The sequence below is a fragment of the Neofelis nebulosa genome, chromosome 4 (genome assembly GCF_028018385.1).
Source record: "Neofelis nebulosa isolate mNeoNeb1 chromosome 4, mNeoNeb1.pri, whole genome shotgun sequence".
Classification (NCBI taxonomy): domain Eukaryota; kingdom Metazoa; phylum Chordata; class Mammalia; order Carnivora; family Felidae; genus Neofelis; species Neofelis nebulosa.
This window is the reverse complement of record NC_080785.1, coordinates 148615334-148641135: the sequence shown is the minus strand read 5'-3', so window position 1 is coordinate 148641135 and position 25802 is coordinate 148615334. Positions and strand designations below refer to the sequence as shown.

Sequence of the window (25802 nt, the reverse complement as noted above, 5' to 3'; positions counted from 1 at the left end):
CCTTCTGACAGCACTAAAACTAAAGTGGGGTTTTTGTTTTGTTTTTTTACATAAACCTACTAGTATGGATGTAACGGGAGACAACAGCAACGTTTTATAAGCTAAAATTTAGAACAGTATCTAGAACTAATTTGTTGAAAACATTTAAGAAGCACTTAGGTCATGTCTCCACACCCCAGGGAAACTATCCCATTTCTTCCTGTATATGAGATGAGATTTATCTTTCAGAGAGGATAGGACATAAGACTCCAGGGCAGAAGGACACAGGAACCACTGAGGGCATGTATGCAGCGCCCAAAACAGGGGTTTGCACGTGGGATGCTGAGAGGTCGAGCCCTCGCCTCTACCCTCCAGGCAGGGATTGGAAAAGACTTCTTATGGTAATATGACAAGCCCGGGAAGAAACACGTGAAGATACGTTAGGAGTCTCCAACAAATGGCCAGCCAGACCCCACCCTAAAGAGAACTTTAGGGTTGACAATCCCCACCAACATGCTCAGAACTTCCAATCAGCTTTATCTATTTTTAGTCCCCCATTCTCAAATAGGAGCAAACCACCAAGCATTATCAGACATCTAAAAATATGAAAGCTAGAGACCAAAATAGACAAAACAAGCAACATGGAGAAAACTTCTTATGCAAGAAGAAAATTTCTCAAAAGGCAGGGGTAATTAACATCCTCTGAGTGATAAGAAAAACTATCACATCCTTAAAACAAGAATAGCACACTGCTAAAAATAAATATTCAGAGAAAAGAAATAGTTCTGGAAAATTAAAAAATGTGATATTAAAAATTAAAAACCCTAAAGAAGGACTGAAATAAAGTTTAGGAAATCTTTCATCAAGCCAAGCAAAAAGACTTAAGAAACAGAAAACAGGAGAAAAAGGTAAGAAAAGTAGAGGTCTGATCGAGAGGGCCAACATACAAATAAAAGAAATTCCAGAAAAAGAGGAGAGAGAAAATGAAAGGAAGGAAATCAAAGAAGAGATTCAAGAGAACTTCCCAGCACAGAGGAACAAGTGTCTATAGAGAATGTGCTCACTGAGAACCCAGCAAGTGAATGAAGACAGGCCATGCCATGGCTTAGCTATGAAACATGGTGACAAAGAGAATCTATAACCCCTCAGGGAGGAGTAAAAGGCAGGTCATCTATAAAAGATCAAGAATAAAGATAGATGTCAACTTCTCAACTGCTACGCTGGAAGGTAGAAAACAACTAAATGATGTTTTCAAAATTCTCAGGTAAAGTAACTTCTAACCTAAAATTCCACATTGAGCCAAACTATCAATCAAGTTAATAGAACGAAGACCTTTTCAAACATGCGAAGTCTATAAAAATTTACCTCTCTTGCATTCCTTTTCAGGAAGCTACTAGGAGATGGGCTCCATCAAAACAAGGGAATAAACCAAGAAAGAGGAAGGAGGCCATTAGATATAGAAAACAGGAATCTCAAATCTTAAGAAAGGGGAAAGACAAATCCCTGGGTGGCACTGAAGGACAGTTCCCAGGATTAAAATTTTATGGCAAGTCTAGTGAGCAACCTGTCTAAAGAAAGAGAGAATGGAGGTTTGCTAAGAAGGATGTCTCTCAGAAAAATCTTAGAAATGACAAAGTTCCAGGGCCCCGAGGTGGCTCAGTCAGTTAAGCGTCTGACTTCAGCTCAGGTCATGATCTCAGAGTTCACGAGTTTGAGCCCCATGTTGGGCTCTGTGCTGGCAGCTCAGAACCTGGAGTCTACTTTGGATTTCGTGTCTCCCTCTCTCTCTCTCAAAAATAAACAAACATTAAAACAAAATTAAAAAAAAAAAAAAAAAGAAATGACAAAGTTCCTACATCAGGGTATCTAAGTGGTCATGGACATGAGGAAAAGAGAACATGCCTAGGGAACATCTTGCATTTTAACCCTTCTATCCTAAAATACAAAGAAATAACTTTAAACAGCAAAAATATACACAGGTCTAGTTGGACCAAAGAGACTTCTGGGAAAGGCTACAGGGTGGCAATGCGAGCATCTGGCTCTAAACATGGAACTAGGACCCAGGCACAAATGCTTGCATTCTTCACAGTCCTCTTGGTCAGGGCCCACTCCTGAGGCGGAGGGAGCCAAAGCAACCTGTGCTAATGGCAGAACCTGAGACGCCGGCAGAAGTGGTTGGTTGCAGAGCCTTTTCTTGGTGCTCCTGGGTTCCTACTGGTGAGACAGCTGCCGTCCTCCACCACACACCCACATATAACTATAGCCGCTACCGAGAACAATACGTGGGAGTAACCAGGAAACTGCTGCCAAAACAGGTGGGCAAGACAAGTGTGAAAGGATGGGGGGGGGGGGGGGGAGGGGAACGGAAAAGTAATGACAAATTGAGAACTTTGCATTCATATTGTTTCAAAGTATCAAGAGTTCTCACTGTACTAAAAAATCCTAGGGTGTATGTGATGTATATACACGTGTGTACAGCATATATGTTAGGTACATGTCAGGAAAAGACTCAAGGGAACACGAGATGACAACCCATATGCAAAGGGAAGGCCTTACCAAAAGATTAGCACATGAATGCAGATTTATACATCTTAAAATAGACTGTTTCATCAAAAGATGACTCCCTGATTTAGATGACTTTCAATGACAGAGTCAGGTAAGGGAATTTCTGCATATATAATTAATGTTTCCTCCACCCCTCAAATAAACTGTAAGTTTCATAGAATTGGGGGGGAGGGGGGATGACAGATTTCCCGATGTGACCAACTTAGGAGAAGCTACTGGAAGGTGTGGGAAGAACTACAATAGAAACGGAAAAAATTAAGCCATGAGAAAACAAGGCAATTATTAACTTGAGGATAAATAAAAAAGAGAAAACCATAAAATACTGCAGTGCTTGGCTGTGAATAATACCTGAATATATATCATAGTGTAAATAATCAATTCAGATTTAATAAAAAATTATAGGAAGAAAGAGGTGGGTTAAGACTGAGGAAAAATGTAATATAAAATAGCTAAGTGTTCACTTACCATAACATAGACATGTCTAAAATCAATGACTCATAAGACGGCAGCATACTATTTTGAAAATTATTTAAGTATAAGCATCAGAACAACAGTGAGAACAATAGGAGCGAATCTTCCCGGGAAGGGAGACCACGGAGAGGGATGGGACAGGGACCTACCGCTTTATGCTGTGAGCTTTTTACTGCTATTTAGCGTTGTAAACCATACGCATGTAATATTTTCATACAAGTATTTTTAAATAAGTTTAACCATTTCTTTCCACTTAATTAACACTTTTTCATATTTTGAAGCAACCAAAAATAATTATGAACTAAAAAAATTCACGATTTTAGCTAATAAAAAACCTGATAAACTTTAAAAATTCATTAACTTCCACAGTCGATGAATTTTCCTTGCACCACTGTATTACAATCAATGAGATGCTTATTTGAGCTGAGCGAGGGGACTGAGTATGAAGCATACGAGCGTGAAAAGCACAGCAGTCCCCAGCGGACCCGGAGCGTGGCAGCGAGGGGACCAGGGTTCTCACCGGGGGGAAGCACCTCTGGGGAGCAGCTTCGGCACCACACTGTTTGAGGTAGTCAGCCCAATCAAAGTCCTGGCCCGGGTAGCCTAGGTAAGAATAGGAGAACAAAAATTCACACCACACATGCCTGCCTGGCTTTTCCATTCCCCCAGATATCCACCCACAACTTCTCATTGGCTAATTTGAGGACTTTGTTCTTTTTAAGGAGGAGGAAAAACACCCTATAAATCAGAAGCGTTTTTCATGTTTTAAAACAGATCAACTTTGGTCAAACTATAGCAATACAATAAAATCCTTTGAATAAATTAAAAAAATTGTTTTTCATGTTTATTTATTTTCTTGAGACAGGCAGACACAGACAGAGAGAGAGAGACAGAGAGAGAGAGATGTGCAGAGAGGGGCAGAAAGAGAGGGAGAGAGAAGAGCCCTATGCAGAGTTCCATCTCATGAACCATGAGACCATGACACGAGCCGAAATCAAGGGCAGAAGGCTTAACACAGATTGAGCCACTCAGGCATCCCACTTTGAATAAATTTTTAAACTTTCAAGCTTCAAACTAGGCATTTATTTTCCACAATATTTTATATGATTAGCTGCTAGCAGTTTACCAAAAGAATTTAAAACAGTTATGACTGGATTTGATTTGTACTAATAAATCCAGTCTTACTATCCATTCTATTCCAACTTAGGCTCTAAAGGACGGGACAGCAAATAATCTTTCTTCCCTCATGAAGCTCTGTCCTTACACATCTTAGCCACTCCTGACATAAAAGTCTCAGCACTGTTTCCAGATTCATGTTGTACAGAAGCGCAACGCCATCTTGTAACCTGAATCATGAAGTCATTTCCGAAGAAAAAAGTTGAGCTTAACTGTCTGCTTAAGTCCACCATGGTTCTTGGTAGAAGCCTCTCAGATCTGATGCCCTGGCAACACTATCTGCCCAGCTGCCCCACCGTTTTGGACCAGCTCTCCGCCGTGCAGAGCTGAGCAACAGCGGGCTACCACACCACACCACACCACACCAGCCGATAGCCACACGGCCCCTGCAGTCCCTCCCCTGCCCAACTCAGACTGTTACCATGTCCTCCCTACTCCACTTCTGCCTCCACCTCTATTCCTCACAGTAAACCAGCTGCCATTTCCAGTGACATAATCCACTACTTTCCTCCTACTTACAGAGATAGATGATTGTCTGTAACAAAGCTGAAAGCTCCAGTATCGTTAATAATTGTTTTTTCCTTTTCACACAAAGGCAGCGGTAAGATAAAGAACTTGGGATGTCCAGAGTCTTCCAGCAAAGCAAGAACTTCCTCCTGTAGTCATGTCCCCCTCTGCCACCACCACCAGGCAGGTGTGCCCACTGTGTGTTCACTGACGAGAGAACCTGGGAGGCTCCATTACTGTTTCTCCTACTTGCTCCTTGAAGGAACCATCATACTCACTTTTGCCTCCCCAGTGACAGACACGCCCAATACCTGGCTCATAACAAACATTCCATAAATGTTTTTTGGATGAATGAAGGCTGAATAAACAGCACAAGTTCTGAGTTTATGACTCTTGTTAACACATAAGAGCAATTCCAGCCCAGTGTTCCAGCACTCACCGTTTAAGAAGCGAAGTTGTATTTGCCCAAAGCCTACTAATAAAGGATACACAGACTTCCAATCAAGTAATCTGATTGCTGATATAAAAAGCAGATAAACATTTAACATGTCCAGATATTCTATGCTATAATTATTAAAAATTTCAGTCAAGGTCAACGAAATCATATTTAAGAGCATTGATTAAAGGATCAAAGATATTTTGCAAAGTTGCAAACACCAGGAAAATGAGTTGCTGGTTTCCTACCTACAGCCTCTCTGAGTCCTACTCTTAATCATAAAGCTCCCTCTCAAGTCTGAAGAGCTGCACTCCAAGCGGATGCCCAGAAACCTGAAAGTCATCTGATATCTGCCTCCTACCTCCAAGTTCTGATTCTGAGGTCTCTCCTCCCGTACCAACTCCCAACCCTGCTGACACTCTCTGTGTGTCCTACTCTCACACATGACACACATAGGAGGGGCCAACCAAGAACGTGCATGGGACCCCAGGTGTTATGAAGATATATTTGTCAAGGTAGGAGGACAGAACGTAACTCGACTTAATCATTTTAGCTTAACTTATAACTTGCAAATATTTAAATATATGGAATCGAGGCCTTCACTTATACTTGTTTTGGGACCCAAAAAATGTTGAGGACAAGCTGGGGCATGAAGAGAGAGAGAGAGACAGAGAGAGAGAGAGACACACACACACACACACACAGAGAGAGAGAGAGGGAGATAAATGCCATTTCAAAAAGAAGCCCCTGATGGACAATTCAGAAAACAACAACTACATACCGGGAGGGGGGCTGATGTGTAAACCATTCTTCAGACTCCACTGCACGGGGAAAAGACCGGGACTGTCAGCATGACACACAAAACATCGCCGTGCGTGACTCTCTGGTCGCAAATCATCCATTTCTACCAGGAAGTACTTCTCATCAAAAACCTGCACATACAATTGAACAGACAACGCAGACAAATGGTTTTATGTGTATGTATACACACACATATGTGTGTGTGTCATTCCTCGGCATAGACAAACATGTTACAAAACTTCATAGCCATAGTGGATATAGCAACACTAAGCACTCAATAAATGTTACCTCTGTGTCAGGCACTGGTTTGTTTTTGTTTTTGTTTTTTTTATGTTTACTCATTTTTGAGTGAAAGACAGAGCGCGAGCAGGGAAGGGGCAGAGAGAGGGGGAGACCCAGAATCCAAAGCAGGCTCTAGGCTCTGAACTGTCAGCACAGAGCCCAACATGGGGCTTGAACTCACGAATTGTGAGATCATGATCTGAGCCGACTAAGCCACCCAGGTGCCCCCAGGCACTGTTTTAATTAAATGCTTTCCACACGTCAATTCTGTTTTAATCTTCCTTACAACTTAATAAGGTAGGGACCATTATCAACCTCATTTTGCAGATAAGGAAGCTGGATTTAAAAAGAAGTTAAATAACTTGCCCCATTTTGCCCAGCAAAGAAGCAGCAGAACCTGGGCTCAAATCTAAGTACTTGGGCTCCAAACACAATTTAGTTTAGGTTTAGTGAGGAGTCGGCCACACTTGTATATTAAATTTTTGGATCCTAGCCGAGTTTCAAATGCCTAAAAGGTTTTATTAACCTTCTCTGGCTCCTGGCCACCCAACAGCCCTTTAGACTTCAGATAGGGCCTTCTGACCCCACTGTAGGTTGAGAATCCCTCCCTGTTCAAAAATAATCTTCTCCTAAAGCAAAACAATTTAAATCTCGACCAATCAGATGATTCAGCATCCAAGCAACTTCTGCTCCAGTCATGCCAGTCTTCTGGTTCTACTCTGGGTAAATGGGATTCTGCTCCAGTGCCGAACTAACCCCTTCTCTTGGGCCTCAGTTCTAGTAATTGAGTAACCAGGGCCTGACAACCTGCCTAGCTCCTGTGGTTACTCTCAACCAGAGCCTTACGTTAGTCAGCCTTCCAAAAGATTGAAGTCTGAGTCTGGACTCCATGCTGGAGCAATCCTGGGAAGATCTCATGACATGGACCACCTGCTTCCCCAACATCCCCTCACCCAGTGAGCCCTGCACCTGGGTGGATACCGACGCTGATGCCTGTGCCCGTACTTCTCAGACACTGCAAGCTGCCTGCCAGGTTAAGTCCCCTCTAGTGTTCAGTAAGGCCTGCTCCCAAGACCACACACCCCACTACTCTGGCACTCGAGCTTTGGTTGGTTGGGGTGAGCAGGCCCAGAAGAAGGAACGGGCTGCAGAGACCTGGACAGTACAAATACAAAATGTGCACAGAAGTCATTCTAGCCTCACAGCTTAGGAGAAACATGGCTCAGATCAGCAGAGCCTGAAGATCAAAACACTACCACTTTCCTAAACCAGTCACCCTGACAGGAATTCTTACCAAGAGAGCTGCCCCCATTTTACCTTAACAACCGTAGCAGGAGAGATCCCAAAAGGAGACCAGGGGTCCACAGCTTCCAATTTCATATTTACAGAGAATGAATGAGTGCTAATCACTTGTTTGTCCTGAAATGCAAACACCAAGAGGGAATAAAACTATAGTATTTTCACATTAATTTTATACTCATATATAGCAGAATATTACTCTTAATTAAAATAACATAACTGTCCAACTTCTGGTAAAGAATTTAATCCTGTAATTTTCTTTCCTTGAATAAATTAGTCAGAAAAAAAATTATTCAGAAAAAATTATTCAAAAAAAAAAAAGTATTGGAAGTACTCCTACTCTCTCTATTTGGCACACAAAGGCCATCTGGAGGAAAACAAGTTTATTTTATAACAACTGGGGCTATGTAGTTACAAGTGGAAAAGACAAGACTCAAACACTTTAAGAGAACTCTGGGAGAAAACCTAGACTACCTTTAGAAGAGAAGAGAAACAGGATGCCCATCACTCAAACCTCTTTCCTCCAACTTCAAACCTCTTTCCTCCTCCAACTATCACAGCGTGTTCACTGACCCGGGGTTACTGTGCCCTAGCCCACTGTGAGAGGTAAGTACTATCCATCATGTTTTTGTTCTTACCTTAAATAAGTACGATGGCAATGGCTCTTCCTCCTCCTCTTTCACTTTGGCCAGGATCTCCTGCCACTCAGCTTCATTCTTTAGATGCTGGATGGCTTTAGTAAAACAAGACAGGATGTTTTAAATGAGGAGAACTTACTTTATAACTGTTTTGAAAGCATTCGTGCAAACAAAAAAGTCACTTTCCACGGGGAAAAGAAAGGGCTCCAGCCCACTTATACCATCTTCATTCAAAAGAACCTGCATCTTAACTTCAGTACTCTGTCTCCCCTATTCAGAGCGTGGGCAGCAAGTCTGGTGAAAATACCTACAGGGAGATTATAAGGATTGCTGTAGGCCACAAAATAACAGAACGTCCAAACTTGCTTTAAACAGTCATTCCCATGGGGCGCCTGGGTGGCGCAGTCGGTTAAGCGTCCGACTTCAGCCAGGTCACGATCTCGCGGTCCGTGAGTTCGAGCCCCGCGTCAGGCTCTGGGCTGATGGCTCGGAGCCTGGAGCCTGTTTCCGATTCTGTGTCTCCCTCTCTCTCTGCCCCTCCCCCGTTCACGCTCTGTCTCTCTCTGTCCCAAAAATAAATAAATAAATAAAAAACAAAAAACAAACAGTCATTCCCGTTTTGATCTCACTGTTATTTCTTTTAATCACGTTAATCCACTTTGAACCAAGACCTAGACTACTCCTATATGTATCTAAATGCTACCTAGAGAATTTTTCTTCAATTTTGGTGAGGCAGGAGTCCATGAGTACATCAATATGTGTGGCAAGTTACTAATAAACCAAAAAAACAAAACAAAACAAAACAAAACCAAAAAACAAAAAAATAGGCACGAAACTGCATACACATTTTTTTGAAATATCTCTATTACACAAAGGCTTTTGTAATATGTAGAGTAATGCGTTTTTCAGTCTTATCAACATTAATAAAAACATACTATGACCATAACGTAACAGTTAAAGTTAAAAAGTCCTATTACTCTTCACCTAATGGGGGCTGAAGCTCATATCCCTGTTGAGCAGCCCAACCAACGTGATGAAGAAATGGATCCAAGTAATACAACCAAAAGTCAAAACTGTCAGAACTTTCCAGTCCTTCATAGCGCAGCTTCAGCCTTCCTCCGATGTTCTCTACTACCGTAACGATCCAAGTGCTCAACAAGTCCCGGAAAGCTTGACACTCTAGCCTGGAGCCCGGGGCAATGAGATCTAAAGGGTTCCTCCCGTTACGGAGCTGTAGGTACAAGATGTAAAATGATTAAGAGAAGTTAACACAGTATTCTAAAAAGTCAAGTTTTAAATTATCTCAGATTAGCCTTTATATTTTTATCCACTCAAAGTCATGTCACTGAATGGCCTAATATCATACAAGTCTCTACAGTATTATTTCTAGATGATATGAAAATGTTTATCTTATAGAAAATCTTACTTACAATGCAATGAAACTATTCTAAGATCTCTAAGACTATGGTATATAGTCTCATCTAATAAGAATTTTTAAAATATCGTCGTTACTGAGTCTTATTACTAAGTCTTACTTAGCACTTAGTCTTACTCTGACACTGGGTTTTCTGCACCCAAGTCAGTATCTACCTGTGTCTATCTTATATTTTTTGAACAATGGGAGCACTGTATACTCTTTTTTAATTTGTGTTTGTTACTGAATACACCACAGCTTTCTTTCTATTATAGTACATATAAATCCTCTTCATTGTGTTAGACCATTTTATTGATATTCTGTGTTATAAGTGAGCAGTAATTTACCCACTTATCTACTGATGGCATTTCAGTTGTTTCTGATTTTTCACTCATTTCACAACAATGTTCCTATGAACACAGTGTTTTGATTATGCTGATGGAAAGAAAAAGTTTAATTATCACTCTCTAGAAATACATTAAAAGCTACAATAAAGAATAGAAAAGAATGCTGATTCCATTATCACTTAGTCATTTCTTAATATTCAAACTTACTTTTTCCCCCTAATAAGAACTGCTCTGTGACGCTGCTCACATATTCATATGTATGCAAAAGAACATACGAACAAATGGAGAAACACATTCACAGCTAAGTATTAGAATGTCAGAATCATGGTCGATGTAGAGCTGGGTATCTATTAATTCATTGTTCATGATTTCATTCCATCATTAGAATTTTACTGTTTACTTAGTATGTGCCAGGCTCTGGCTAAGCATAATGAAATGAGTCTGAGTATAAAATGTAAAGATCAGCCGGGAGAGTATTTACCAATCGAGTTTTAAAGGGGGAATGTGAATGGATCACAGAATTAGACATAAGAGTCAAACCTATGAAACACTTAGGAGGAAACATAGGAGTAAATCTTTGTGACCTTGCATTAAACAAAGCCTTCTTAGGTATGACACCAAAAGCATAAGCAACAACAACAAAACAGATAAATTGGGCTACATCAAAATAAACTTTTGTGCTATAAACAATATCGTCAAACAAGTGAAAAGACGATCCACAAAACATCTGGAAATATATCTGGTCTGGATTTGTTATCAGATACAAGGAGCTCTTACAATTCTGTATAATAAAAAAAAAACCAAAAAACCCAATTTAAAAACAGGCAAAGACATTTCCTCCAAAAAGATATACAAATGGCCAACAGTATAGAAAAAGATGCTCAACATCATTAGTCATTAGGAAAATGTGCGCCCAAAATTGGATACCGCTTCACACTCACTAGCATAGCTATAACCAAAAGAGAGTAACTAGTGTCGGCAAAGATGTAGAGAAACTGGAACATTCATACATTGCATTTCACATGTGCCACAAAGCATGTAAGTGGTAGGACAGAAAGCGACAAAATAGAACTTAGAAAAGTCATAACCAATAAACTGATTTCACAAAGACAAGAAACCTATATCATGTTCACTAACAAGCTCAAAAGCTACTATAATTTAAAAGGACTGTTGGAAGAAGGTAGGTGGTAAGGATACGATAGGTCCAGCATTTTCTGAGTGAAAGAAAAGGGGGTCTCAATCCACCTGGGGTGGGAGTTACAAATTCCTGAAGTAGAATCAACACCTGCTCAGTTACAGAGAGCCCAAAAAGGCCACATTTTCCAACTTCATAAAAGAATCTGGAAAGCTAGATTTTTATGTGTCAGCAATTAATTTGGAATATTCTAGGCACTAAGGCACCAGCTGGCAACTTCTGAGGATACGTTTAAACCCAGCAGTACCCATTGTCTATGTCTGTAGTAATGATGCTTATTTGCTTTAGAGTGCTAAACGAGCAACCAATTTTAAGATTCCTTGGACAAGAAATATCACTGAAGATGAAAAGAGTTTTCCTCACTGGTTCTGCAAGCAGTAATACTCACGCCCTCTAGCAGGGGAACAGGAGGGCTACACGCTCCCACCAGGGTCTGCCGCAGAAACTCATCCCAATCAGACACTTTGTCTCTGATGCCTAGATGAGGGAATAAATGAGTGATTACTCATAATGTCAGCTACAGAACACAGAGAAACAAAACCTAATATAGAGAAGTTAAACCAGTGAAAATGGTTTAGAGGTGCATTTGTACTTTTAATATCTAAGTCCAACATGTTACTTCTTTCAGAGCTTAAAAAAATCCCCAGCTAGATAAAGCTCCTTCCTAATTAGTTTAATAAAAGGGATACACAAAAGAGAATACAGTAACAGCAGCCTAATTTTATCCAAAAGCTAACTACTTTATTTTTTTTATTTATTTTGAGAGAGAGAGAGAGAGAGAGAGAGAGAGAGAGAGAGAGAGCGCACATGTGAGAGACCGTGGGAGAGGGGCAACGAGAGAGAGGGAAAGAGAATCCCAAGCAGGCTCCACACTCTGAGCACAGAGTCTGATGCAGGGCTCGAACACACAAATTGTGAGATTGTGACCTGAGCCAAAATCAAGAGTCAGACGCTTAACTGACTGAGCCACCCAGGTGCCCCACTACTTTATTTTTTATCATGGGGATTCTCAAATATATATAGAAGTAGAGAAAATAGTATAATGAATCTCCATGTACCTTAGCTTCAACAACTGTCACTTCATGGTCAACTTTTCCATCCAGACCAGGAGTTGTTAGCAAACAACAACCTTTGGGCTAACTTTGGTCCACTGTCTATTTTTGTAAATAAGGTTTTATTGGAACACATCCATGCACATTTGTTTACACACTGTTTGTGGCTGCTTTCACACCACAAAGGTAGTGTTAGGTATCTGTTACAAGGATCACATGGACTGTAAAACCTAAAATATTTACTGTCTGGTCCTTTACAGATGGTCTGCCAACCAACCACAGATTATTTAGAACCCAATTCCTGATATAACTGTATCATATAACATCATGTAATTTCATCCAATATAATCTCAGTGGTTTTGGTTTCTGTTTTTATTTTTTGTAGACGGCGAGCATGAACTGGGGAGAGGGGCAGAGGGAGAGAGAGAGAAAGAAAATCTTAAACAGGCTCCACACTTAGCCCAGAGCCCGATGCAGGGCTCCATCCCATGATCCTGGGATCACGACCTGAACTAAAATCAAGAGTCAGATGCTCAGGGTGCTTGGGTGGCTCAATCACGTAAGCGTCCAACTCTTGATGTTGGCTCAGATCACGATTTTATGGTAGTGGAATCGAGCCCCCTTGCTGGCTCTGCTCTGGGTGTGGAGCCTGCTTGGAATTCTGTCTCTGCCCCTTCCCCACTCTCTCTCACCTGTGCACACACACACACACACACACGCACTCTTTCTCTCAAAATAAATAAACAAAAACGGTCAGATGCTCAACCAACTGAGCTACCCAGGCGCCCCTCAGTATGTATTTCTAAAAAAATAACTTTTTATGTAAGCACAATATGACGCCTTTAAAAATTAATAATTCTTCAATATCAAATATCTAGTCCATGTTTAAATGCCCCCAAATGTCTCACAGTTTTTTCCAATTTGCTTGATCAAATCAGGATCCCAATGAGATGTACACACTGCAAATGGTTGATTTATTGCTTAAGTCTCTTTTAAGGTGTATGTTCTTTCTCCCCTCCATCTCCCCATTCTCTTTCTAGCAGCATATTTGTTGAAAAACAGCCTTTTGTCTGTTTAGCATTTTTCTGAGTCTGCTTTTACTGGTAGCCTCCATGTGGGAGGTAACCGGTTGTTCCAATGACCTCTGTATTCTGTATAAATCAGTGTTTACAGCTACAGGCTTGATCAAATTCAGATTTGACTCTTTTGAGGGGGAGTCAAGAACAGCTCAAAAGCGGAGTCGTAATCTTCCACCACTACCATCAGGAAGCAGACTCAGTCTGGTTGTCTCTCCTTTTGTGGTGTTAGCAGCTTTTAATGGTCACTACACAGATACATGATTCGTTAGGGCTAAAAGTGGTGATTTTCCCATCATCCCTTTTTTTGTTTACTAACCAAAAATACTCTATGAAGAAAAATTTCTCTTCTTCAACTACTTCATTACCTTGCGTTATAGTTCACAAAGAAAAAAAGCAGGATATATGTTTGATTCTCTATCTTTCCCTGTATTTACCAGCTTTCAAAATCGTCAGTGGCGTCCCCATAATCCTCCAAAGGCGATCAAGGAGAGTTCTGTTTAAAAGTCACACTAGGAAATTATAGATTAAAGCACATCCAATATGCTTCAGGTCATTGCAGCTGTTCTCCTACTGATGCTCACACTGTCCTGTCTTTAACCAGAAGGAGTCTCTTTTGATATGACCCTAGTAAACAGGCACTGACATCTTTCTCACTTTTGGTATGAACGGTGTCCCAGGCTCAGCTGGCACCTTTCCTGCCCCGGTACAAGAACCAGCTCCTTCTCCAAGGAGCTCGAATTTGTCTGGGTGAAAATGGTATTCAGAGATCATACTTAGGGTGCTGAGTGCTCGTTTTTAAAAAAATATTCTTTATACTAAGTTTGTGTTTCTAGTTTTTTTCAGTATCTAGAATGAATAAAGATCCTTTTTAAAAGACATAAATCAGATTAGGAGTTCATATGGATACTGCCAATACAAATTCATGAAGACATTGTTTCTACTTCATATACCTAAGCTCTCCTTTCTATCCTGCTGAAAACCCTAGTTCTTAATTATACATTTCATAATGACTTTATTCCACAATACCCAAATATTATTTCAAAATAGTATCAACTTTGCGACCAACAATGATTACTAAAAACAGCTTTCTTTTGTTGTTGTTGTTATGCTATACCCCTATTAGGGATGTACCTTTACTTTAAATTAGTGTATTTGAAAGCCAACGAAATAGTTGTCTGAGAGGTCACTTCACAACCTCCATACACAGTTACCTTTCTCTGCTGCTTTTGTTTTTGTGATTTTTTGTTTGTTTGTTTGTTTAGAAATTTCTTTAGAATGTTTTATAGTTCTATAAAATACTTACATAATTCAAAAATCAAATCTACAAAATAGACGCATTCAGAAAATCTAGCTTCTATCCCTTTCCCCACTTCATTCCATTCCTTTGTTTCCCCACAGGTAACTTTTTAAAATGATTTATCCCTTTATTTAAAAAAAAATGAACTTCACATATACATATTCATATGTTCTCCCCCTCCTTCATTTCTTACACATTTTCTCTTTCCATAAAATAAGACATCCTGGAGAATGCTCCTGCCTGTATGCAGATGGTCCCCATTTCTTTTTACCAGGCACTGCAGCTTTTTTCATTATAAAGTATCCTTTTGTCTCCTGTAATGCTTTCTAATCTGCATTCTACCTTTGTAAAATACCAAGAATGACACTCCTACTTTCTTTTTTATTTGATTTATCTTTGTCCATCCTTGTATTTTAACCCTTTCAGAATCTTTCCATTTATGTATATCTCCTATAAACAGCACAAAAGTAGGCTTTGCCTTGTGGACCAACCTGAACTTTTTTTTTACTGTTAGAAGAGTAAGCCCATTGACATTTATGGATATTATCAATAGGTATGGCTTCAATTCTGTCATATTGTTAAATATCATATAGATTATTGGTGTGTGTGTGTATGTATATATAATAGTCTTTCACTATGTTATCTATTTTATTTGAACATATACTTTTTCTTTTTTTCTTTTTAAAATTTGTATTTTGGCATTTAGAAAGGTTTGTATTTTTATTCTCCTCGTTCCCTTTACACTAATACCTTTGTATAACACTTTAGTTCTATTTTTGGACTATTTTCTATTCTTTTATAAACAGCAGTAACATTAGCCAAAACTTCTTTTTTCTCTTCTTCCTCACCATCTCATTTCAGGCAATAGCCTTTTATTCTCAATTAACATTTAAAAGGTAATTAGCTAAAAAAAATAAAAGGCAATTAAATTACTCTGCAATAAAGCTGGTTTTTAAAAAAAGAAAAAAAGGCAGTGAGTGAGCTTTACCACTACGCACATGCCCTCCCTACTCTACTGTCCCACATTTTTATAGTGACACTGTATCTACATTGTCAGAGTATGTAGCTATTATATATTACACTGTCTCCTTCATACCCTTCATTTAGTTCCAAGTTCTATAGCTACATATATATTTAATGTTTCATTAACAGTTCTTATGCTGATGTTTCTTCATTCACTGGGTTTTCTAAAGTTCAGTCTCCAGTGGATGTCTTAGGAAGGGCTCAAAGGAACCTGAATCTTCATATCTTCATAGCAGTATGCATATGGCCTTTACACCTAAAGCTCAGTGTGACGAGATGTAAAACTCTTGTCTCATAGATTCTTTTACTGAATTTCTTAACTATGTTACCCAACTATTTTTTATCAAAAAGCTCAATTGTCAAGGGGCATCTGAGTGGCTCAGTTGGTTAAGCACCTGACTACACCCAGGTCATGATCTCGCAGTTCATGGGTTCGAGCCCCACATCAGACTCTGTGCTGGCAGCTCAGAGCCTGGACCCTGCTTTGGATTCTGTGTCTCCCTTTCTCTGCCCCTCACCCACTCACGCTCTCTCTCTCTCTCTCAAAAATAAACATTAAAAAAAGTTAAAAAAAAAAAGCACTATTGTCAATTAGTCTGATAATAATCTTGTTTTCCTTCCTTTTTAAGAAATTTAGACTTTTTGCCTAGGATTATTTTTTACTTTGAAGTCCAAGTGTCATTAGAACACATCTTGATGTAGCTGTTCTCACTGGATTTTCCCCTGTACATAGTGAGCCCTTTCTAGATGTATTTCAAGTCCTATTTTATTTCAGTAAGGTTTTCTTGAATTATAGTTTATAGTATTTTATTGTTTCTCTGTTGCCGTTTTCTTTAGGGACTTTACCCCGTCTTTTTTCTTTTCTCATATCTTTTTTATTTTGCAATTTTTCTTCCTTTTCATCTGCTATTTCTCTTCAGATATTATCCATGGTAAATGTGCTCCTGTGTTCATTTTAATAAACTTAGTCTTCATTTCTAATATATTTTTTTATATTTCTAGTTCTTGCCTAACTTTTACTTTTTCTCTTTTCAAATCTTCCTTTTCTCCAATCATCTCATTTCTGAATTTTTACAAATTTTATTTATACTTTTTCTCACTGCTTCTATCATTGTTACTACTTCCTCTTAGCTTGTTTTGAAATGTTTTTATGTGACACAGTGTTCATCTCTTTTATGGTTATGCTTCTCCAGAAGTATTTTATTCCATCCTTCTCTCTCATTATAATAACCTTGTATTCAACTAAAATCATGTAAATGAGATGAATTTTCCTAGACTCAAGATGAGATGGTAGGCTAGGTAGCTTCATGTCTCTAGAGCTTCCTTACATTGTTTTTTTTTTTCCACAAAACACTTAAAAATATGGCAGATAGAAGCCCACAGAACCCCAAGAACCCTAACACCTAAATATTCATTTCAAAATTTTTTTTAATGTTTATTTATTTTTGAAAGAGAAACAGCATGAGTGGGGGAGGAGCAGAGAGACAGGGAGACAGAATCCGAAGCAGGCTCCAGGCTCTGAGCTGTCAGCACAGAGCCTGATGCGGGGCTCGAACTCACCAACTGCAAGATCATAACCTGAGCCAAAGTTGGATGCTTAAACGACTGAGCCACCCAGGCACCCCCTAAATATTCATTTCAAAATACCATTATTCACCAAAAGAAACCAGGACTTCTTAGAGAAATGACTGATTTCAGTGCTGAGACAGAGAAAAGCTTCTTGAACTAAAATATAAATTACTCAAAGAATGATGGGAACATAACAAAGGACACATTAGTGGCAGCTTAAAGGGGTGCCCACTTGCCAAATCTAGGACAATGTGAGCATCAAGATAAATAATGACAGTAAAGGAACATAACCCATTGAGTAAAATAAGAATCATGAGTCTACACTGACATACATGTGTACATAAATACACATACACATACACATATATAAGTATATGTATGTAAGTGGAGGAAAAGGAAAGCTCTTTCTATTGCAGAAAGCCAATTATGAAATGTAGACAGAATTAGAAAATACTATTTGGTGATATTAGAGTAATAATTGTTTCAGATAAAAATGATCAATCAATGCTAAAAATAGCGGGTAACAGTTTGAAGAGCAATGAGATATTTATATCACCTCAAAGTATCTTCCTACAAGATACTTATTAATTAAAAGCTGTACAAGTAATTTTATGGTGGAAAAACCTGACATACATCAAATTAGTCAAGTGATGAAAGTTACTGTATCACCAGCTATAGAACAAACCAACAACAGGTGTCTCATCCTAATAATGACTGATGCCCTAAAGGACACAGTGTCACTTCTGCAGTTTTCCTACCAAAAGTGCATAATCTGAGTCTAAGGAAACATCAGACAAACCCAAACTGTGGGACAGTCCAAAAGACTAACTGGCTTGTACTCTTCAAAAACATTAACACCAAGAAAGACAAAGAAAGGTTAAGAAAACTAAAAAGACGTGACAATCAAATACAATGTGTGATCCTGGACTGAATCCTGGACTAGGAAAAGAAACAAGGCATAATCAACATTATTGGGAAAATTGTCCCATAACTTTCAAAAATGTCAGTCACAAAAAACAAAGTCTGAGAAACATCCAGATTAAAGGAATCTTATGAGACATGACATCTGAATACAATACATGATCTGGGATTTCCTTTTACTATCAAAACATTACGTGTAAAAACTGAGTAAGATCTACAAATTATAGTATTAAATCAAAGTTAATTTCTTTATTTTGTTATTTTACTATGCCAATGGATGTCCTTGTTTTTTCTTAAATTCTTTTTAATTTATTTATTATTATTATTTTATTTTAGAAAGAGAGTGCATGCCAAGTGGGAGAGGGGCAGAGGAGGAGAGAAAGAAAATTTCAAACAGACTCCATGCCCAATGCAGGGCCGGAGGCAGGGCTCGATCCCACAATCCTGGGATTTCCTAAGCTGAAATTGAGAGTTGGACACTCAACCGACTGAGCCACCCAGACGTCCCGTCCTTATTTTTGTAAGAACATTAAAGTAAGAGTAAAAGGGCATCATGTCTGTAACTGACTTTCAAATGGTTCATTAAAAAATCATGCATGTGTGTGTATGAGAGTGAGAGGGAAGGAGGGAGAAGGAAGGACACCGTAAGTTCGGTAAAATGTCAACATTTAGGGAAACCTGGCAAAAAGTCTCTAAGAGTTTTCTATACTATTTTTGCAACTTTTCTGTAAATCTGAAATTATATCAAAATAAGTGAAGAAAAACATATAAGCTCTGGTATTTTCTTGAAGCGTGAAGCCTTTCTTCCCTTTCTCCACCTTTACATGACCCTCCTCCTCCTGCTTAATTTGGATTCTTCCCTTTTTCCACCTTTACATGACCCTCTGTCCTGCTTAATTTGGATTCTACTCCCAGTAAGGCTCTTTCCTGGAGAGGAACTTCAGTTCCTCATTTTAAGTTAAGACTCATTTTAAGAGTTCATAGGTCCCAGATATAACCTAGGGCTGAGAAGAGAGAGGACAATAAACTCAGAAGATATCGAGCATCAATAGCATAGCAATCTGGCCCAACGTACTTAAAGACAAACAGACCTACAAGTCCCAAACTCAGAGAGCCTCACGGTCTTACAAGATGATAAGCAACTGATGCTCCCAATGAGTACCATAAAAACCCAAGGCTTTATGAAGCCCAGAAAATAATTTTTAAAAATAGGGAAATGTGCGTTATTCCTTATAAATATTTTCATTCAAAATGCTAACCCGAAAAAGTTAGAGAAAGCTATGTGCGTGGAGAATGGAAACCTCAAGGGTGTAGCCACGGCCATACCATATCATGTCTTGATAACATGTATTTTATTACCTTCCGGGGCTTCAAGGGTCTTCTTGTTCTGCTTACACCACCCAATGGGGTAGAGGCCGGCCTTCCTGATGTCACACCAGAAGTCCGCCCTCCGGTCCTCGCCATAGCCATCGTAGCGGAGCAGCAGCAACTGCTCACAGGTGGTGATGATGGTGGCAACCCAGTAGGTTTCAGGGTCTGTTTTCACAGCCACCTCCAGCTTCATCCCAGGAGCAAAGCCATTTTGCAAGCGTGTGTCCACCTGAACAGGGAAATTTTATTAACCACCAAATAAGTATCTCAAATGAGTATTTCTTTTGCCATTCTTTTCTTTTAAGTTTTTTTTATTTCAAGGGTGGGGAGGGGCAGAGAGAGGGAGATAGAGAAAGAATCCTAAGCAGGCTCCTCACTGACAGCATGGATCCAGATGCGGGGCTCGATCCCACAAACTGTGAGATCATGACCTGAGCCAAAATCAAGAGTTGGCCGCTTACCCAACTGAGCTAACCCAGGCGCCCCTCCGACAGCCTTTTTTAAGACTTACAATTCTGAAGCACTAAACGCAATAAAACTTCTCAAGGGAAACCTGAGAAATTCCAATGCTACCTCACAGGAGTGATTCAAACAAAACAAGGAACAGCAATGCTGCTCTGTTCTAGCTGACTCCAAAGGAATTTTAATAGAACTCAGTATTTTCACAAAAGCAGTCTACTATGATTACAGAAAATGTTTTCTATCAAGTACATAAATCACTAAATGTTCACTATTTTAATAGCCTTCAACACATTATGTTTTCAAGAGTGATTTCTAGATCATTCCAAAAAGATTTATGATGCTAGAAAAGGGGAAAGACAAAATAAGCTATAATGATAATAAATTAGTATAACATGTACCATATGTAGAGACCCATACCTCCCAGTTTCCCTCAAATAGTCTACGTTTATACCTGTCTTCCTTGAATGATAATTAACAGCGGCCCGTTTCTCTCTCAAAGTGTCCTGATTTCAATGATAAATTATATGATCACAAACGCATGGGTGAGCAATTCTGGAACTACTTCATGTGTATACTAAGATTAAAGTATATACATATATTGTGAGAAATGAGAGCCAGGTTTCTCACTGTGGGAGAAAGAAGTACAAACAAGGAAAGGGGAGAAGAGAATGAAACTCGTGTTGGACTGGAATCAGCAGTATCAGAACGAGGTCACAATGACAGAAAATAGTACAGATGTGTATGTATGTGTGTGCAAATACATCTCCTACCTCTGTGAACTGACAGGGACTGGAAGTAATGATACTCATTAGCAATAAGCAAATTCAGTGTACAAATCTTGATTTATAAATGCCATTCTCCAATGAAAAGAACAAGGGCTCCATGGAGAAATAAGTGACACCAATTTGGGGGTACAGAAAACATAGGAAGAGCCTGGAATATCTTGTGATACCAGAAAGTAAAGAAATTCTTCAAAAATGATGAGGGCATTTGTAAAGGACATGGGAGCCAACCAGAAGGATCCCCCAATGGTCACATCAGGAATCATTTGAGCAATAAAGTAAATAATCAGACTAATGGATTATAACCCATAGATTTAAATAATATCCGTGAGTCCACAGTGTAAAAAATAATTAACAGAGAAGAGGGGATAGATCCTTAGAATAGAAGACCAATTAATATAGAAAAAAAATGATAGAAATAGAAAATCACCATTAGAAAAAACACAGAAATAAACACTGCAGGCAAGAATCATGCATCAGTGCAAAAATGACTATGATATTCACAGAATCTCAAAGGTTCTCCTATAAGATTCTTACCAATTATAAAGGGGAAAACAGTAACATCACAGTGAAGAACTACGGCAGACACCACCTTAACTAACTGATCAAAGTTAACATTACCAGTTCTAAAACATCAAAATCATACACCCTTGATGTCATACAACGAGAAAAGCACAGTATCGTTCTATGAAATTCTTCCCAAATCTGCATAAGCTCAAGCTAATCATGAATTATCCAAATTGAGGAATATTCCACAAGGTAACTGATACATTATATGCTCTTCAAAATGTCTAGGCCATGAGAAACAAAGAAGGAACGAGGAACTCTTAAGCACCAGAGGAGACTATGAAGACCTGACAAATAAATGCAACCCAGCAATCACAAACACTGGGCAGTTGAGGGGAGTCCTGGAAAGACAGCCAGGGAGGGAAAGTCCTATGTCCTGTACAAACCCCCCTGCCCTTCCCATCAACTGCCCTGTTGTACTCCTCACTGTATTAGAATTATGCAGTATGAATGCTGTCCTGTGTGTGCTTTTCTCCAGCCCAACACTGCTCATAGATTCGCTCATGTTACATTTAACAGTCTATTTTTCACCCCTGTATAGTATTCCATTATACAAATATGCCACAATGTATCCATTCTAATGCTACAAACAGTAGGCCCTGTGAGAAGTTTGCAGCTTTGTAAGACTATAAACAGAATATCTTTGTGTCTCTGGGGCAAACATACATGGAATGCTATAACAGATATGGTCAAACCATTTCCAAAGTGGCTGCACCAGTTTACTTTCCCAGTAGTATAAAAAAAATCCTTTTGCTGCAACACCCTAGGCAACGTCTGTGTATTTTCAGTCCTTTTCATTTTAACCATTTCGGAAGGTGTGTTATGTATCTCATTGTGATTTTATTTTATTTTTTAATGTTTATTTATTCATTTTGAGAGAGAGAGTGAGAGAGCAGGGAGAGAGGAGAGAGAATCCTAAGCAGGCTCCTTGCTGTCAGCGCAGGGCCCGACCCAGGGCTCAATCTCACCAATTGTAAGACCAGGATCTGAGCCAAAATCCAGAGTGGGACCGATGGAGCTACCTGTGCACCCCTCTCACTGTGATTTTAATTTGGACTTTTTCGTTATTAATGAAGATGGAAACCTTTATATTTTTTAGCCATTTACTTTTCTTCTTTTGGGAAATGGCTAAGATTCTTGCCTATTTTTGGTCAAGTCTGCATTTTGGATATCAGTTCTTTGTCAGTTACTTGTGTTGCAAACATTACCTCAATTTCTTTATGGTTCTGATTGATGAACAGAAGTTCTTAATTTTAATGTACTCTGATTTATCAATGTTTTTTCTTTAAAAAGTTAGTGCTTTTTCTGTATTTTTAAACAAAATTTCCCTATCCCTAGAAGTCATAAAGATGTATTTTCCATAAGCCTTTCATATTTAGAACTAATATCCACTTTGAATTATTCTCCATGTATGGTATTAGGTAGGAGTCAGGTTTTATTTGTTTGAAGATGCATACACAATTGACCTTTCCTCACCACTGGAAACTGCCACCTTTGTTTTAAGTCAAGTGTCCCCACAAAAGTGGATCTGCTTCTGATTTTTTGTTTTTCCTTTGAGTCGTACTGCAGTGCTATAATTCAGTTCACTACCTAGTACAGCAAGTCTTCTTGTTTTGTCTTATTCCTTAGCTGCACCTGGTTATCCTGGCTCCTTCGCATTTCCACATGAACTTTAGAATCAGACCGTCAATTCCTATCTGAATTTTCTTTTGGTATTTGACATGGGTTGCAGTAAATCTATAGATCTACTATAGATTTATTTATTATTGGGAGAACTGTCATCTTTACAACAGTGAGTCTTCCATTACATAAACAAGGCATATTCCTTTATTTTAACTTACATCAATAATGGTTTGAAGTTACTCTGCAGATTTGTTACATTTATTAGTCATTTGATGTGTTTATGGTATTGTAAATTACATCTTTCAGTCCCACTTTTGTTGCTAGTATACAGAAATATAATAATTTTTCATGCTACCCTGTATCTAATAATCTTATTAAAGTTACTCATTAATCCTATATCTGTAAATTATTTTATTCACCTGTATATAATGACATTTTTCCTTTCTTCCTAATCCTTATACATTTTAGTTGTTTTGCTTACCTTACTGTATTAGCCAGAACCTCCAATACACTAGCAAACAGAAGTCATGTTAGCCAACATTTTTATCTTGTTGCATATGTAAAAGAAAGTATGCATCATATTACCATTAACAAAGTTTGCTGTAGATTTTTTATAGATATCCTTTAGCAAATTAAAGATTTCTTTAATTTTCTCATCTACAGTTTGCTAAGAGTTTTTGTCATGACTGGGTATGGAATTTTACCAATTATTTTTCTCTTTATATTGAGGTGGTAATGTATTTTTTTCTCCTTTATTCTGCTACTATGGTGAATTATGCTCTTCAAAGGTATCTTCCTCACTTTCTCTCCTTTCTCCTGAGATTCCAATTGCACATGCATTAGACTTTTTTTTATACTGCCCGTAGCTCTTGGATGTTCTGGTCTGGTTTTTTCCCCACTCTTTTCCTCTTTGCATTTCAGTTCGGGAAATTTATATTGACTTATCTTCAAGTATACTCTTTCCTCATCTGTTTGAGGATGACCAATGAGCTTGTCAAAGGCATTTAACATCTCTTATTACCATGTTTTTCATTTCTATAATTTCCACTTCACTGTGTCTAATAGTGTCGATTGCTAAGTGTTTTTTTTTTTTTTTTTTTTTTTTTTTTTTTTTTTTTACAGTTTATTTACTTATTTTCAGAGAGAGAGAGAGACTGCGCGACTAGCAGAGGGGTAGAGAGAGAGGGAGAGAGAGAATCCCAAGCAGGCTCTGTGCTCTCAGTACGAGTATGATGCAGGGCTCGGTCCCATGAACCATGAGATCCTGACCTGAGCTGAAATCAAGAGTCAGATGCTTAACTGAGACACCCAGGCGCCCCTGATTTCCTTTTCTGTTCACACATGTTGTCCACCTATTCTGCCACAGCCTTTAAGCTATTACTCATAGTTATTTAAAATTCTCTGATAGTTCCAGTATCTGGGCCTTATGACTCTGGTTCTGTGGAATGCTTTGTCTGTTGACAGTTTGCTGTTTTTCTCTTGGTTCTTCGTGTGTCCCATAATTTTTCACTGAAAGCCAGACATCCTGTACAGAATAACTGAGGTTGAGCAGACAGTATTTATGCCTGGACATGGGGATGTTTCTTTTTAGGCCTTAAATTTGAGGGAGAAGGTTAAATCAATGCAGTGAGGAGTGCAATTGGGTTTGGGTTTTGTTGTTTGGTTTTCACAGTACACCAGAGGCTCCAAACTACATTAGCATTTTCTACTGAGGGTATAGGCTCATTTGCCAGAGGGCTTTCTCCCTTCAATATTTGCTGCTCCACCCTGAGATTTAGGCCCTCTCTTTGTGACTACATCTCAAAGACCATCTATCTCCACACTCTTGCCCTCTTGTACAAACAGACCTCTGTTGCCCAACATTTTCTAACTTGGTCATTGAAGACAAGCAGGAAGGGACACTCTCTGAGATTCAGCCTCAGTCTCAGGTTCTGTGTCCTGGGTGTTGGGAGTGCAAACTTCTCAGTGATCTTACTCCTCTCCCAACTGTAGGGGACCTTTAATGCTCTAGCATGTATTCCTACCCCTCTCCAGGACAGAGGGCTTTTATTTCTTCTGTTCTTTCCCCAGGCTGCAAAGAATCTTCACCTGCACCCGGTGGGGGGGGTGGGGGGGGGGAGGCAGTTAAAAGGTTTGCATTCCTTCCCCTAGAAGCTTAAAGCTTTTGTTCCAGAAGATTCAGGTAAAGCTTAGTGTCTTTCCCATAGTTTGTGCTGTTTCCTTGACCAGATATGAGGAAAACTGTTTTACTATCTTAGAATTGTCATCCTTGCAAATGTGGTTTACTTCTAATTTCTTCTTCAGCCCCACCTTCCCCACCCCCCCACCGCCATTCCAAATTGGGTACTATAAAACTTGCCAGTGGCTCACAAGTCCTGGAGATCTGAGTTCCAGCAGCTTTGGCTGTGATCAGCTAGCCACAGGCACTCCTTCTCGGCATCTTCCTATACCTGTGCTTGGTTTTTACCACATGTGGCAGTCTTTCACCATATACTGATTCAAGCTTACAAATATTTTCTACATTTGATGATCAGAGAGTATACATCTATTTTTCATTCTCCTTGTTGCTTTGACATTCAAAGAGGAGAGGTGGAACCTGTTTCTTTAAAATGACATTTTTTGGGGTGCTTGGGTGGCTCCGTTGGTTAAGTGTCTAACTTTGGCTCAGGTCATAATATTCGAGCCCCGCGTCGGGCTCTGTGCTGACAGCTCGGAGCCTGGAGCCTGCTCCGGATTCTGTGTCTCCCTCTCACTCTGCCTCTCCCCTGCTCACACTCTGTCTCTCTCTCTCAAAAATAAACATGAATGAATAATGAATGAATGAATGAATGAATGAATGACTTTTTTAGGGGCACCTGGGTGCCTCAGTCCATTAAGCATGTGACTTTGGCTCAGGTCATGATCTCACGGTCGAGCCCTGCATCAGGTTCTACACTGATGGTACAG

The 25802-nt window shown here is 39.2% G+C and overlaps 1 protein-coding gene across 17 annotated transcripts in view; it reads right to left on the bottom strand.

The window, feature by feature from the left end:
• SFMBT1 (Scm like with four mbt domains 1) overlaps positions 1 to 25802 on the bottom strand; it is a 129778-nt gene that overhangs the window by 20044 nt on the left and 83932 nt on the right. For all 17 annotated transcript variants that reach the window (XM_058726588.1, XM_058726577.1, XM_058726589.1 and 14 more), the window contains 7 exons: positions 19411 to 19651; positions 11499 to 11587; positions 9139 to 9385; positions 8155 to 8249; positions 7535 to 7636; positions 5916 to 6066; positions 3536 to 3618 (listed from right to left, as the gene is read on the bottom strand). In XM_058726588.1, the coding sequence (XP_058582571.1) occupies positions 3536 to 3618; positions 5916 to 6066; positions 7535 to 7636; positions 8155 to 8249; positions 9139 to 9385; positions 11499 to 11587; positions 19411 to 19651 (1008 nt within the window). The remainder of the gene's footprint in view (positions 1 to 3535; positions 3619 to 5915; positions 6067 to 7534; positions 7637 to 8154; positions 8250 to 9138; positions 9386 to 11498; positions 11588 to 19410; positions 19652 to 25802) is intronic.